This window comes from Populus nigra, chromosome 8 (assembly GCF_951802175.1).
Source record: "Populus nigra chromosome 8, ddPopNigr1.1, whole genome shotgun sequence".
NCBI classification, from domain to species: domain Eukaryota; kingdom Viridiplantae; phylum Streptophyta; class Magnoliopsida; order Malpighiales; family Salicaceae; genus Populus; species Populus nigra.
This window is the reverse complement of record NC_084859.1, coordinates 18,307,053-18,320,753: the sequence shown is the minus strand read 5'-3', so window position 1 is coordinate 18,320,753 and position 13,701 is coordinate 18,307,053. Positions and strand designations below refer to the sequence as shown.

The 13,701-nt window shown below is 34.1% G+C and overlaps 1 protein-coding gene across 1 annotated transcript; it reads left to right on the top strand.

Annotated features, from left to right (window-relative positions):
• The first annotated feature begins 1,183 nt into the window (after nucleotides 1-1,183).
• Nucleotides 1,184-2,339, top strand: LOC133700758 (arabinogalactan O-methyltransferase 1-like). The gene has a single exon (XM_062124413.1). The coding sequence runs from the start codon at nucleotides 1,366-1,368 to the stop codon at nucleotides 2,218-2,220; it is 855 nt and encodes a 284-aa protein (XP_061980397.1). The 5' UTR covers nucleotides 1,184-1,365; the 3' UTR covers nucleotides 2,221-2,339.
• The last annotated feature ends 11,362 nt before the right edge of the window (nucleotides 2,340-13,701 follow it).

Here is a 13,701-nt window from a genome sequence, read left to right as displayed (position 1 = left end):
TAAACAATACATTTGTTAGAATTTAAGAAAATATGATAATTAAAAAACCAGTGAATTCATAAAATTAAGAAAAACATGTTTTTATTAAATAATAAATAGATACCAATTCTTTATTATAAAATTTAATACTCCTAGATTAGACATTTAAAGTCACAATTTGTAATTGTATTTAATACTCCTAAATAGATACCATAATAAATAGATGATTGACTGTATTTCAATAGACACTTATAGTGTCTTATAAGCTCTATACTCATAAATGACTGCAAATAACAACATGTAAGTTTGATGAACGTGTGTTTATAAAATCAATAGGTAATATCTTTCAATATTTAATAACTAAATTATGATCATAACATTATTTTTAACATGTATTATTTTTGTTTTTAAAATTTTTTAATGTTTTTTTATTGTTTTGATATGCTGATATAAAAAAAATATTTTGATATATTTCTAAATAGAAAATACTTTAAAAAACAATCTATAAGAAAATATTTTGTTTGAAGATATTCTTGAACCTCACAATCACCAAATACTTTATCATAATGATCAATTAAATTACTTTTTAATCAGAATGTAGGTTAATTTAACTGTAGTGGTTGCAATATGTTATCTTAGATTTAATGAAGCATACTTACATTCTAAAAAAGCACATAACTTTTGTGATTATAAATATTATTAAAGTCACAATGTAAATCAACAAATTGTTCTCTGTACCTTTATATTACTAGAATCTCTCTTTTTTTTAAAGCTACTAGCACCATTATCATAGTTACTAGACACTTTATTACACAGTATAGACATTTGAAGAGACATTATAAAGATATACTGATTAAAAATAATTCATAACCTAAATTCTTAATGTAGTACATTCATAGTTCCAGGGTAAACAAGTTTTTTATTTATTTTTAATATATATATATATGAAGTTGCTATAAAGAAAGTTAATTTAAGTTTCTTTAGGAAATGGAAAACTGCATGCTTACCAAGTCAATAGGTGTACATGGAAAATCTTATTGAATCCAATAATAATTCAGCAAAAATTGGAAAAAAAAAAACCAATCAGTAATTTGTTAGAAGCAACACCACAAGACATCCAAAGAGATGATACAATTTACAGACAACGTGTGCACAACTCCTAAGTCCTATACGGGTATTTATGTCCAAAAACAAAACCTTCACTCATTAGCTATTTATGCTCTCTTCCACTCTTCCCCTCATTTCCTATCCCTCTCTATATAACAAACAACAATCTTGCCAGACACAGCTCCTAAACCCAAGCCCAAGACCAAGCAAGATTCTCTCCTCCTTTCTTTCCCTTTTCCCAAGAAACCAATCAGAAATTCTATCAAGAGAGAAAAAGAAATGAAGAGACCCCAATTTACTCCGGAAAAATCCTGTCTACTCGCAGTGGCTTTATCCGGTCTGATCATCGGTGCGTTTCTCTTTTCAAACTTAATCCGGTCGGTTGATAACATCTCTTCCTTCGGCCTCTGCTCCTTGGCTTCGGCCAAAGCCCGCGCCGCCGCGGATTACGACGCTACACCAACTCAACTCCAATCTATCCTTCACTATGCAACGTCAAAGATCGTCCCACAACAATCTTTGGCCGAAATCTCAGTCACTTTCGATGTCCTCAAGACGCGCTCACCTTGTAACTTCCTTGTATTTGGTCTCGGTTTTGATTCTCTCATGTGGACATCATTAAATCCACATGGCACTACTTTATTTCTCGAAGAAGATCCCAAATGGGTTCAGACAATCGTCCGAAAAGCCCCAACGTTAAATGCGCATACGGTTCAGTACCGGACGCAACTACAAGAAGCCAACAACCTCCTGAAAACGTACCGGTCTGAACCGTTGTGTTCGCCAGGTAAAGCGTACTTGCGCGGCAATTACAAGTGCAAGCTAGCACTGACTGGATTGCCCGACGAAGTTTATGATAAGGAATGGGATTTGATAATGATTGATGCGCCAAGAGGGTACTTCCCGGAAGCACCAGGGAGGATGGCGGCGATATTTTCAGCGGTGGTGATGGCCAGGGGGAGGAAAGGATCAGGAGTGACACATGTGTTTTTGCATGATGTGGATCGGAGAGTGGAGAAAATGTTTGCGGAGGAGTTTTTGTGCAGGAAGAATTTGGTTAAGGCTGTTGGGAGGCTATGGCATTTTGAGATACCAGCTGCTAATGTGAGCCAGAGTGGTGGCTGGTTTTGCTAAAATACGCTCTCTTTTTTCGTACTTGTAATTTATGGAATTTTTAAATGATGTACTTCTGATAAGATATACGAGGCACTGAGACGTGACAGAATAAATTTTTATTTTATTTTTGTTTGAAATCTGCGTTTCATAAGAAAAAATATCTTCTTTTGAAATTTGGTTGATGGGACTATGGCATCTTACCCTTTGATGGGATTGAAGGGTGAAAAATTTGAAAATTCAAGTGGAAGCCGAGTTATTTGACTAAGATGGTTTTCTCATTTCTGCCTTTTTCTAGTTTTAAGTGGAGTAAAGCCTGTGGTAATGATTAATTTGAATGGCATATAATAATTGCTTAGTTTGTAAATATATTAAAATAATATTTATATTTAGTATTAGTATATTAAATAATCTAAACATAAAAAATATTGATTTAAATTAAAAGAATAATCTTTTTTAAAATTATTTTTGCACTGTAAAATAAATAAAAATAAACAGTGTCTTAATAGTTACTTGGGTGTGATTACCGCATTTTGCTAAGATGGCAACGTGCAAAATGGAAGGTGAATTATTATTTGCCTGCAGTATTTAGGTAACTTTAACCATCTTTTTGAAGACACCTGTGCAATCTGTGCTGCAGACTCTGCGCAGTGATAAATACACCCTTCGGGGCGTTTCATGCACTTTGGTTCATGTTCTGACTTGTATCACATTTGTTATTGTGAAGGTGATAACTGTTAGTTTTAATTTTTTAAAAAATATATTAAAATAATATTTTTTATTTTTGATATTAGTATATTTAAATAATTTAAATATATAAAAAATTAATTTAAAATAAAATAATTTTATTTTTAAAATGTTTTTAAAATATAAAAACAAACATGCTCCCAAACTCATAAAACTCCAATCCTCTTGTGAACACGGCTACAAGGCAAGGGTCCATGCGTTTTCGAACGGATGAATATATATATATATTTAATATGTGAATTTTTCAATTTTTCCTGTTCGAATATTTAATTTTTTAAGTATATAAATATTTAACCCTGCTATATATTAACGTGACAATTAAATTGACATCTAAATGACATATTAACGTCCCACGACATCCTAACATGTGTGAAGGTATGCGTTACCATTTTTAATTTTTTTTTATATGTTGGAGTGTTTTTATCACAATGTTTTTGAACTTAGTCTATCAAGGACTTACCTGAGATGAATTAAAAAAAAATCAGTTAAAAATTAACCTTGTCAAAATCTTATTTTAATTTTTAAAAATAATATTATTTTAATTTTTTAAATACAAAAAACATTATTTTATATATATTTGATTGTCTGTATTTTTATTTTTTCTATTTAAGTATTATAAAAAAAACCTAAAAAAGGTCAAAATTTCACTATAAACTATGAGGTAAAATACCATGGAATAACACAATGTATTTACGTTTTACTCTTCTTTACACATAACAATTGCCTTGCTAGCTGGGTTAAGCCATCTTTTTCGAGGAATCTAAAGGTCATTTTTAAATTGATTGGATATAATTTAGTAGATTTTTTTTTTCTACACAGTAAAACTACATTATTGTACTTGCAAGCAAGAAAAAAAACCTTTTGTTTGGGGCTATTTTATCTTTTTATTTATTTATTTATTTGCATCAATACCCTTAAAGAGGGGTTTTTCAGTCATTTTCATGTTTTATATACAATAAAATGATAAAATTAACTTTGGAATAAAAAAATCCAGGTCAGGTTTGCGAGGGCGTTTCATCTCTGCAATATGATTTTTTTTTGTAAGTATTAGGTTATATATATAAGTTAACATGGATGTGGGGAATGTATATATTGCGTTGTGGGAGGAGTTTATATATACATTTACATACATCCACGCGCACATCCACGCGCGCACGCGCACATATATAACACTCACACCTGTGTGTAAAAGCATTCATTCATCATCATATCATATCATATCATATCATTTTCTACATAATAAATACTATTTTTTCTTACACATGTAGATAAAAAGATAATAATGTTATTTTTTTTTAAAAAAAATAATATCAACTAATTGATATGATGGACCCTAATGGCGGATTTCTGGGCAGAACTTATTTAACTTTTTCGAGATAAATAGCATTATTCTAGTGCTATTTTAAGATTAAGCTATTATTCATGACGATTAAAAACAGTTAGTGGCAGGCCACTCCTCTCTTAAGGCTCAACAACCATTCCGTAACTGGATATTAGAATTCCCTTCTCAGTAAGTACTGATTAAAAACATCATGTTCTTAATGAGGTCAGCCTGAAGAAGCACAAGCCCGCAAACCATCTTTGAGTGCTCTTAAAGCAATATTTATAATCAATGCTGTAATATTTCTTATTATTCAATACAAAAAAAAATCAAATTTAAAAAGAAAAGTGGTTAGAAAAACCCGAGAATAAAATACTTTTTTAAAATGGACAAACAAAATATCTCAATTCACAAGTTATTAAATACGGAAGCCTGAAATGAGATAAAAAAAATATAAAAAACCAGTTTTGATCAACCCGAGATAGCATAATAAACTTATAATCCAGGTAATAAGGGCCGAGCCAATCCAGAATATCCCGCCAAACTTGTGGTCCAGATTATGAAATTAGAATAACTCAATAAAAAAACTAAAGAGAATTATAAAGACTTTTTTTCTAAAAAAACTTGTGTTAACTTTTTAAATTCATGACCCGGGTCATTAAACCCGGAGCAACCTATCCGAAAAAATCATGAAGTTCAATTTTCAATTAATCAAGTAATGAATGATGAAATTGAAAAAAAAATCAATTATACAAAATAATTAAAAAATAATTAAAGCAATGAGGATCAAAATAAATTTTATATTTGATTGAAAGATGAAATTGAAAATAAAAATCAATGTAGCAAAATAACCTAAAAAAATAAAAAAAATAAGGATTAAAAGTGACATAAAAATAATTTTTTTTTATTGTGTAGGGTGAATTCTTACAAAATAGCCAAAAAAATAATTAAAAATTAAAATAATAAGAACCAAATTAAAAAAATAATATAAAGCAAGTTGGGATGAGAGAATGAAATTGAAAACAAAATAAATTTTTTATAAAAGAGTTAAGAATAAAAATTAGAAATTAAAATAATAAGGACTGCAATTGAAATACCAACAATTAAAAGAATAAAGTTATAATTTTTAGAGGAGAATAAAAAAAATTTACACTCAGGTGAAATTGAAAAAAAAAATAAATTTAATAAAAAAATAAAAAATAAAAAATAACATATAAAATCAAAACAATTTTTTGATTGAACGCGAGAGTGGTACCATTGTTAAAAAGGTTGGTCGTAATTGGTTGCGGTAATTAATATGGCATTGTGGGCAGAAAACCATTGTGTATGCCTGGTAGTGCAACACAATGGTAGGAGGACCAGAAGAAGCAACACGTATGACAGTGAACCCATGAATTACAAAGAAAGATGGTCAAGCAAGGCAAGCAATCTCTAATATTTTTGTATTTGAGTTTAAAAATATTTTTGAAAATAATTAAATTTTTTTATTTTAAATTAATTTTTTCAGGTGTTTTTAGATTATTTTAATATTTGAATGTTAAAAATAAATTTTAAAAATAAAAAAAATATTATTTTAATATATTTTAAAAAACAACGAACAAAGATTGTAGTTGAATCACACCGTACAAAACAAAACGAATCATGATTTGATCACATGCACACCCTTACATCATAGGAATACAAATATACGGAAGAGTGTCTTAAAGGAGAGACATGAGAGAGAGGAAAAGGAAGAGAGAAAATGAGAGAGGGAGAGAGAAGGTGTGAAACACAATATGTAGAGAGAGAGAGAGAGAGAGAGAGAGAGGAGCAGGGAGAGAAAGGAGGTAGAGATAGAGGAGGGACCGAGGGGGAGAGAGAAGAAACAAAAAATTATCGGGGAAGGGGGATGTTGTGGCTATTGCCTGGCCCGAACGGCCAGGTTTTTTTTTTTACCATTTAGACCCAGGCCCAAATAGCTATTTTTTTTTTATCTTCTTACATTTTTTGTGCTCCATCAATTTATATCCGCATGTGAATGAACTATTTCTCCTAGACATAAATAGTTAGGGGTGATAAAGAAAAATGATTAAATAGAAAAAATTAAAAAGATAATTAAAAAAAATTGAAATAAAAAAAAAATTGATTAAACCAATTAGAATATTTAGAAAAAATTTCTGTTTAGTTTGGTTTCGGTTTTTTAAGGCAGAAACCGGTTAATCCAAACCGAACTGAACCAGTTCAAAAAAAATACTATAAACATAAAAAATATTTGCCCACTGCCCAGTAACCATAGCTACCAGCACCCGCCCCCTCTCGCCTCTCCGCCTCTCCCTCTTCCTTTCTCTCTTCTTAAACTTAGAAACACGGTGATCCAAAACAACCAGCCAATCAATTAAAATTTGAAACCAATCAAGCCTTTCAAAAACATATCAATGTTTTTCATAACCTATCCACTATCCAGTTAGCCTTTCCTCTTCATCTACGCAAGATAACATGATACTCCACTACTCCTCTATAGCATTTTAGCATATGCATCTTGTCAACATTCTCTTCTTGTTATTTTTTTCGGCCCCTTCTACAGCAAGACCATAATGATTAATGACCTTTCTTAGTTTCTTCTGGCTTTTTTTTTTAAGGTTGCAGACAAAATACTTGATTTAAAACGAACTGTAGATTTGAGAAGTTATGTTGAATCAGTTCTATAGCAGATTGTTGTTGGTGATGGTGGCACATGTATGTGCTTCTATTTTGGTTAAATCTATGGTGAGTTTTTATGATTTTTAATATTTAAATTTTTTTTTTTATCTAAGTTATGTGTTTCCTGATGATTTTTAATGTTGCTTGGGTTTGGGTTTTGATATTTTTTATATAAAAAAACATGGGTTTTGTTTTTCAGCTTCTAGGTATTCTTTTAAATGTAGAAAATATAAGATTTATCTGTATAAGAAGATTTGGGGTTTTGATTTTAAAAAATCAAGTTTGGATTTTTAGCATTTGGGTATTTGAAAAATATAGGAAAAACCATATTTATTTTGCAATAATTTTAGGGTTTTGATTTATAATATAGTTCTGAATTTGGAATGTTGATTTATTTTTATTTTTTAATTGAAATCAATGTTGTTGATTTTTGGGTTCTAGTTGTCTACACAATACAGGAAAAACAACATTTGTGAAAAGGCATCTTACTAACAAGTTTGAGAAGAAATACAAGCGTATAGATTTTCTTGGTTTTTTAAAATCAAGAACCGAACCAAATTGAAACCGGTCGATTTGATCCGGTTTTAATTTTTTTTAAAATAAAAAAACTGTTTTAATTGTTTTTTATAAGTAAAAATCCAACCGAACCGACTACTAACTAACGAATTCACTTCTCCCCCTCTCAAAAGCAAGAAAATCAAGAAACATACATCAATGAATGACATAGATCAGTCTCAAATTGATCTTAAAATCAATGGCCTACCTGAACAACTGAGTCTTTGTCTTGAAAATATCAGTCGAAGTATCCATGAATCTCCCGGGGCACGCGCGCAGTGAAGTAATTAATGACGGAAGCAGCCAGCAAAACCTCCCAAGAAAGATCAACCCACATGTCAATGGCTGACGAAACCACTCAAGTTTGTCATAACCTTCACCATACCGTTGCAGAACTAAATGATTACATTTCTGAAACTGATCAAAAGATTATTGCATCTGCCAAGGTGTTCACGGAAAGAATCGAAGAACTAAAGAAAAAGCGAGAAGAATCCAAAACGCTATTCAATGAGTTAATGATCAATACGAGGGATGTTTGTTAAGAAAGAAACCTTCTTGAAGTCCTCAGAAAGATTGATTATGTGAATCAATGGCTGAAAGAAAGGACCGTTGTTATTGATGAAACCATGAAAGAAGAGCATAATGCAATTAACTGGATTTGATCAATCTGCTGCTCATGGAAAGGGGCAAGATCTGCCTGGTTTGGGAATGGTAGTGAAGAAGACAGGATTCCTTATTTATGGAGGCTGATTTGTCTCTGATCTGTATCCAGCTATAGTTTCCATGTACGGTGGGTTACCATCATGAAGTGTAGTAGCCGTTGGACTCTCTGAAGTAGCCATTGGCGTGTTTTTTCTACAATATTGGATGTTGGCGATGCGTGATATGATAGAATTAATCTTGTTGTTTTATTTCAGTTTGTTTTGTTTATGTTTTGTTTTAATTCCAGCAGAGTTTAAGAGTAGATGTAACCTTTCATATAGAAGTTATGATTTAGAGGTCATTTAGTGGACGTAACTTTTCATATAGCAGTTATGATTTAGAGGTTAATTAGAGGACGTAACCTTTCGTATTTGCTTCTATATATAATAAGAAAATCAGAAAATGATGCAGTGAGTTAAGCATCACAAAAGGCCTCTGTTCTTTCATTATTTTTTGTCTCTGTGATTGTGTGAGTTTCTCAAATTGTATGACTGGCCGTAAGAAAGAATAACCATCATTTGGTATCAGAGCCAAGGTTGTCAAAGCAATGGCCGGTGTTGAAGGAGATCAATCTACGACGCTTGCAGTCGTCAAACCGACAGCAAGAGGAGCCTCAATCCCGATCCATTATCCAATGTTAAGCGAAATGAACTACGGCATATGGGCTGTCAAGATGAAGATAATCTTGCGTTCGCTAGGAGTATGGTCAGTGATCGAAGGTGCAGACACAGACGACGACAAAGATCAAGGCGCCATGGTAGCCATCTCTCAAGCCGTGCCAGATGACGTGATGATGGCAATCGCGGAGAAGCAGACGGCAAAGGAGGCTTGGGACGCACTCAGGGAGATGCGAATTGGCGAAGATCGTGTCAAGAAGGCACGTGTACAAGTACTGAAACGACAATTGTACAAGGTGCATATGCAAGATTCAGAAACCGTAAATGAGTATTCGATGAAGTTGACTGCCTTGGTTGGTGAGATCCGATCACTTGGCGCGAAACTTGAAGAAAGCGAAGTTGTTGAAAAGCTGTTCAGTTCGATTCCAGATCGATTTCTTCAAATCATTGGGACAATTGAGCAGTTTGAAGATGTAGACACGATGTCGGTTTCAGAAGCAATTGGGCGTTTGAGAACATTTGAAGAGGGATTGAAGGGGCGATCTCATACAGAGAGTACAGGAGAGCAGTTGCTATTCACCCAAGCCGAAAGGGAAGCAAGAACCCCAAAGGCAAAGAAATATGAAAGTTTCAGCAACAACAAAAGAGGAGGACGTCACTAGAGAGGACATGGTAGTGGGCGTGGATATGGTGGAGGTCGAGGAAATGGTGAACGCACTAACGAAGATCGAAAGCCACGAAACTTCGACAAATCCAAGGTTAAGTGTTTCAATTGTAATGAATTTGGACACTTCGCAAAAGATTGTTCCAAGCCAAACCGAAGAGAGAGGGCTAATTTTGTTGCAACATAAACCGATGATGAACCGGCACTACTGATGGCCGAAACTTGTGTCATCAGCCACTCAATACAGAACGAGCATGTGTTACTGCACGAAGACAAGGTGGTGCCAAAGATTAAAGGCACCCGAGAGAAGGCTTGGTATTTAGATACCGGCGCAAGTAACCACATGACCGGATGTATTGAAAAATTTGCTGAAATTGACACGACTATTACAGGGTCAGTCAAATTTGGGGATGGCTCAACTGTAAAAATCCAAGGAAGAGGTTCGGTTTTGCTTGAAGACTTCACAGGTGAACATCGAATACTTACTAATGTCTACTACATCCCAATGTTGAAGAGCAACATAATAAGCCTTGGCCAGTTGGATGAAAACGGATGCAAGGTTGTGATTGTGTGAGTTTCCAAATTGTGTGACTGGCCGTAAGAAAGAATAACCATCATGATAGGTGCTGATTAAGATTGATCAAGATTGCTGACGGGGATGAAGAGGGTGTGATGTTGCTGCTGAGGTTTTGTTTGGTGCTATGGAGCTGCACGGGGATGAAGAAGATGTGATGTTGCTGCTTGCTGCTGCTGTCTCCTGCTGTATTGCTGCTGCTGCTGCTGTATAGTTGCCAATAATAACAAGGTACGTCAACCACTGGCAACAGGTTCTCTGTGCTTCTCGTGCAACATGACACTTTTGATCGCGCACCCAACAAGATGCTGATAATCGAGTTCGGAAGGGTATGTAATTTCAAGAGGCCAAAGATGGAAAACAAGCTATTCTTCTTCATCGTCAAGGGGCTTCTTTTGACCTCATTCTTATGGAGATGGATACAGCTTATAAATCCTGGACAAAACCGATTAACCAATTTAAAAGGATGTTCGAAAAACTTATAAAACCATCATACGATGAATGATACAGCTTGAGGCAATCTCTTAAAGAATAAACCACGATAATACGATACAGCTTATTAAAAGGGCAGCAACTGTAGGTATGTGAGTGTCATTGTGAAAGCTAAGCTGCAGAAGAAACTTATCTGTATACACTCAGATTAGAGAGCTTAACGAAGATGCTGTTTCTCATATGATGGGATTGATCCCCATGAGGAGCATGCATAAACAAGTAGATACAAGACTCCAATACTATATTTGTAAATAAACGAGGAAGAATCAGTGTGTGAACCTCTGTAAATCCAAGACTAAGTAAAAAAAAAAGTCAGCCTTTGAAATCATGCCCTGGAAGCATGCTTCGAGCCATAAATAGAAATTGCCTGTGCTCCTTGTCTGGTTTTGTATTTTCATGCGTTTTTTTTCCTTCTCTCTAGATATGTGTTCGAGCCCTAAATAAGGAAATTATTCAGTTTTTTTATTTTCCTGTAACCGCAGCCCACAGCCACGGGCCTGGAATGACTCTTCAGCCAGTAATCCAAGTTTCATACATGTACTTCCTCTCTTATATAACAGCAAGTTAGCAAACCAATAATACCCGCATGTGAAAGAACCATTTCTCCTTAACAGAAATAACCGCTCTTCATTCTTCGCTCTCAAAAACAAGAAAATCAAGAAGCATATATACATCAATGGATGACATAGATCACACTCTAATTGATCTTGAAATCACTGACCTACTTGAACAACTGAGTCTTTGTCTTGAAAAGATCGGTCGAAGGATCGATGAATCTCCCGAGGCACGCAGTGAAGTGATCCGGGTAATGAGGGAAGCAGCCAGCACAACCTACCAACAAACTTCAACCCATATGTCAATGGCCGAGGAAAACGCTCGAGTTTATCATAAGCTTGAGAAGACCGTTGCAGAACTGAATGGTTACATTTCTGAAAATGATCGAAAGATGATTGCATCTGCCAATGTGTTCGTAGAAGGAATCGAAGAACTGAAGAAAAACCGAGAAGCATCCACAATTCTATTCAATGAGTTGATGATCAATATGAGGGACATTGGTCAAGAAAGAAACCTTCTTGAAGCAAGCGAAAAGATTGCTGATGTAAATCGATGGCTGAAAGAAAGGGCCGTTGTTATTGATGAAACCATGAAAGAGGAACATAGTGGAACTGGATTTGATCAATATGCTGCTCCTGGAAGGGAGCAAGATGTGCTTGGTTTGGGGAATGGTAGTGAAGAAGACACAGAGGGGTAGGTGTTGTAATCTTATCATGCTTTTGCTTAGTTTGGACTGTAGAAGGTAGAACTTGCATCTTATTTGACTCTGTTCTCTTTTGATCCAAGAAACCTGCATTAAATCCCAATATTGCTACTATAGTTTTAGTCTTGGATCATATCGTGGGCTCTCTTCAGATATGGCTTATTTTAAAGTTCCAAGATCGTGTAAAATTAATTCTAAGAATTGATATCCATTTTCATGTTCACAGAAGCCGAAAAGGGAACAAACCGGGGCATGAAGAAGTCAAGAGCAGCCCGCAGGGTTCAAGTTCAACCGCTAGCGACAAGTTCTCTGTGCTTCTTGTGGAATATGACACTTGTGATCGCCTATTCAACAAGACGCAGATAATCGAGTTTGGAAAGGAATATAATATTGGGATGGAAGTTAAAGTGGCCAAAAGTGGAGAAAAAGCTATTCATCTTCATAGTCAAGGGGCTTCTTTTGACCTCATTCTTATGGATATGGATATGCCTGCTCATGTAACGAGTGGATATGAGGTGTAGTTTTTTGACCTTCAACTTAAGAGAGTATATTTTCGTAGCTTAAGGCAATCTCTTAAAGAACAAACCACAACAATACGATACAGCTTATGAAAAGGGCAGAAACTTATCTGCATTCATTCAGATTAGAGAGCTTAACGAAGAAGATGCTGTTGCTCTTCATGCTTTACATTCAAAGATGTATACATCGACCTGCTTGCTAATATTCTAACTCTTTAAGAATTATTTCATGGAAGTTGTCAGTTTTTTCTCATTTCTACGCTATGAACATGCATGTTCTTTTTACTTATTCACATCTACTTCTTCAATCATAATTTCCTGATAGGCAACAACACAGCTGCGAAGCTTATCTGGCGTGCAGAGTAACATTGTTGGCCTCACCTATACGCCAGAGTCTGAGCCAATAAATGAGTTCATTCGAGCAGGCCACCTAAATGGCTGTATTGGAAAGCCACTGACTGATGAAAAGATTGACTCTCTCATTCCTATTCCAAAAGGCAGTAACTGACCCACAGCAGGGAGAGAAAGGACTGCTCGATCCATGAGCTTTATGATTTGAGTTTTGGGTGTAATAGTCCATGCTACTTTCTTCTACAGCCTCTTCCGTGTAGATATAGGAGGATAAATGAATTGTTGAACCAAATAAAACAGTCAGGGGAGAATAAAGATTTGGCTAATCAGAAATCTAGCAGAGTTGGGCTACCTGACTCGAATCAATCACATGTGTAGACACTTAAAGACAGTGGAGCGATTAACATGCTAACTCACGTACAACAGCACATGTCAATTATTTTTTAAAATACTTTTTATTTATTAAAATACTAAAATGACACAAACCCAACTCATTAATTACAAAAGACCAGCTACACAATGACAAAAATACCCTCTGGCTGAAGGGTTAAAAATTTTATCTTCAAGGCCAACTCTGTCTTTTTGCTATGCTTTTCAAAGAGTAATTTTTTTATTCAAAGAGTCATCATGTCCCTAATTTTAAAATGCCAAAATGATTTCATTTCAAAAATAATTCTATCCTCAACCATTCATCAATGACAAATCAAATATTATTCTCTAGTGCGTTGTGTTTAGATGAATAATATTTTCATTTTCTTTTAATAGTGGAAAGGAATTTGTTTTTCAAAGTAACATGGTTTAGCAAAAATATGGTAAATGCAATTTTTTTTAATATCTTAGATTTAAAAAGTAAATAAATATTAATCTTAATATCAATTTATGATAAACAATATTTATTTAAATTTAAAAGAGATGTTAATGATTGATACGTGTTGGACTATGGATCTATTAAGCATAAAAAATGGACATTTCCTGTATAATAAAAACCCGATATACATTTTTAGGTATTAAGCTTGAATAGAAT

Coding starts and splice junctions, on each gene's coding strand:
- LOC133700758 (XM_062124413.1), top strand. CDS start 1,366: ATGAAGAGACCCCAATTTACTCCGGAAAAATCCTGTCTACTCGCAGTG.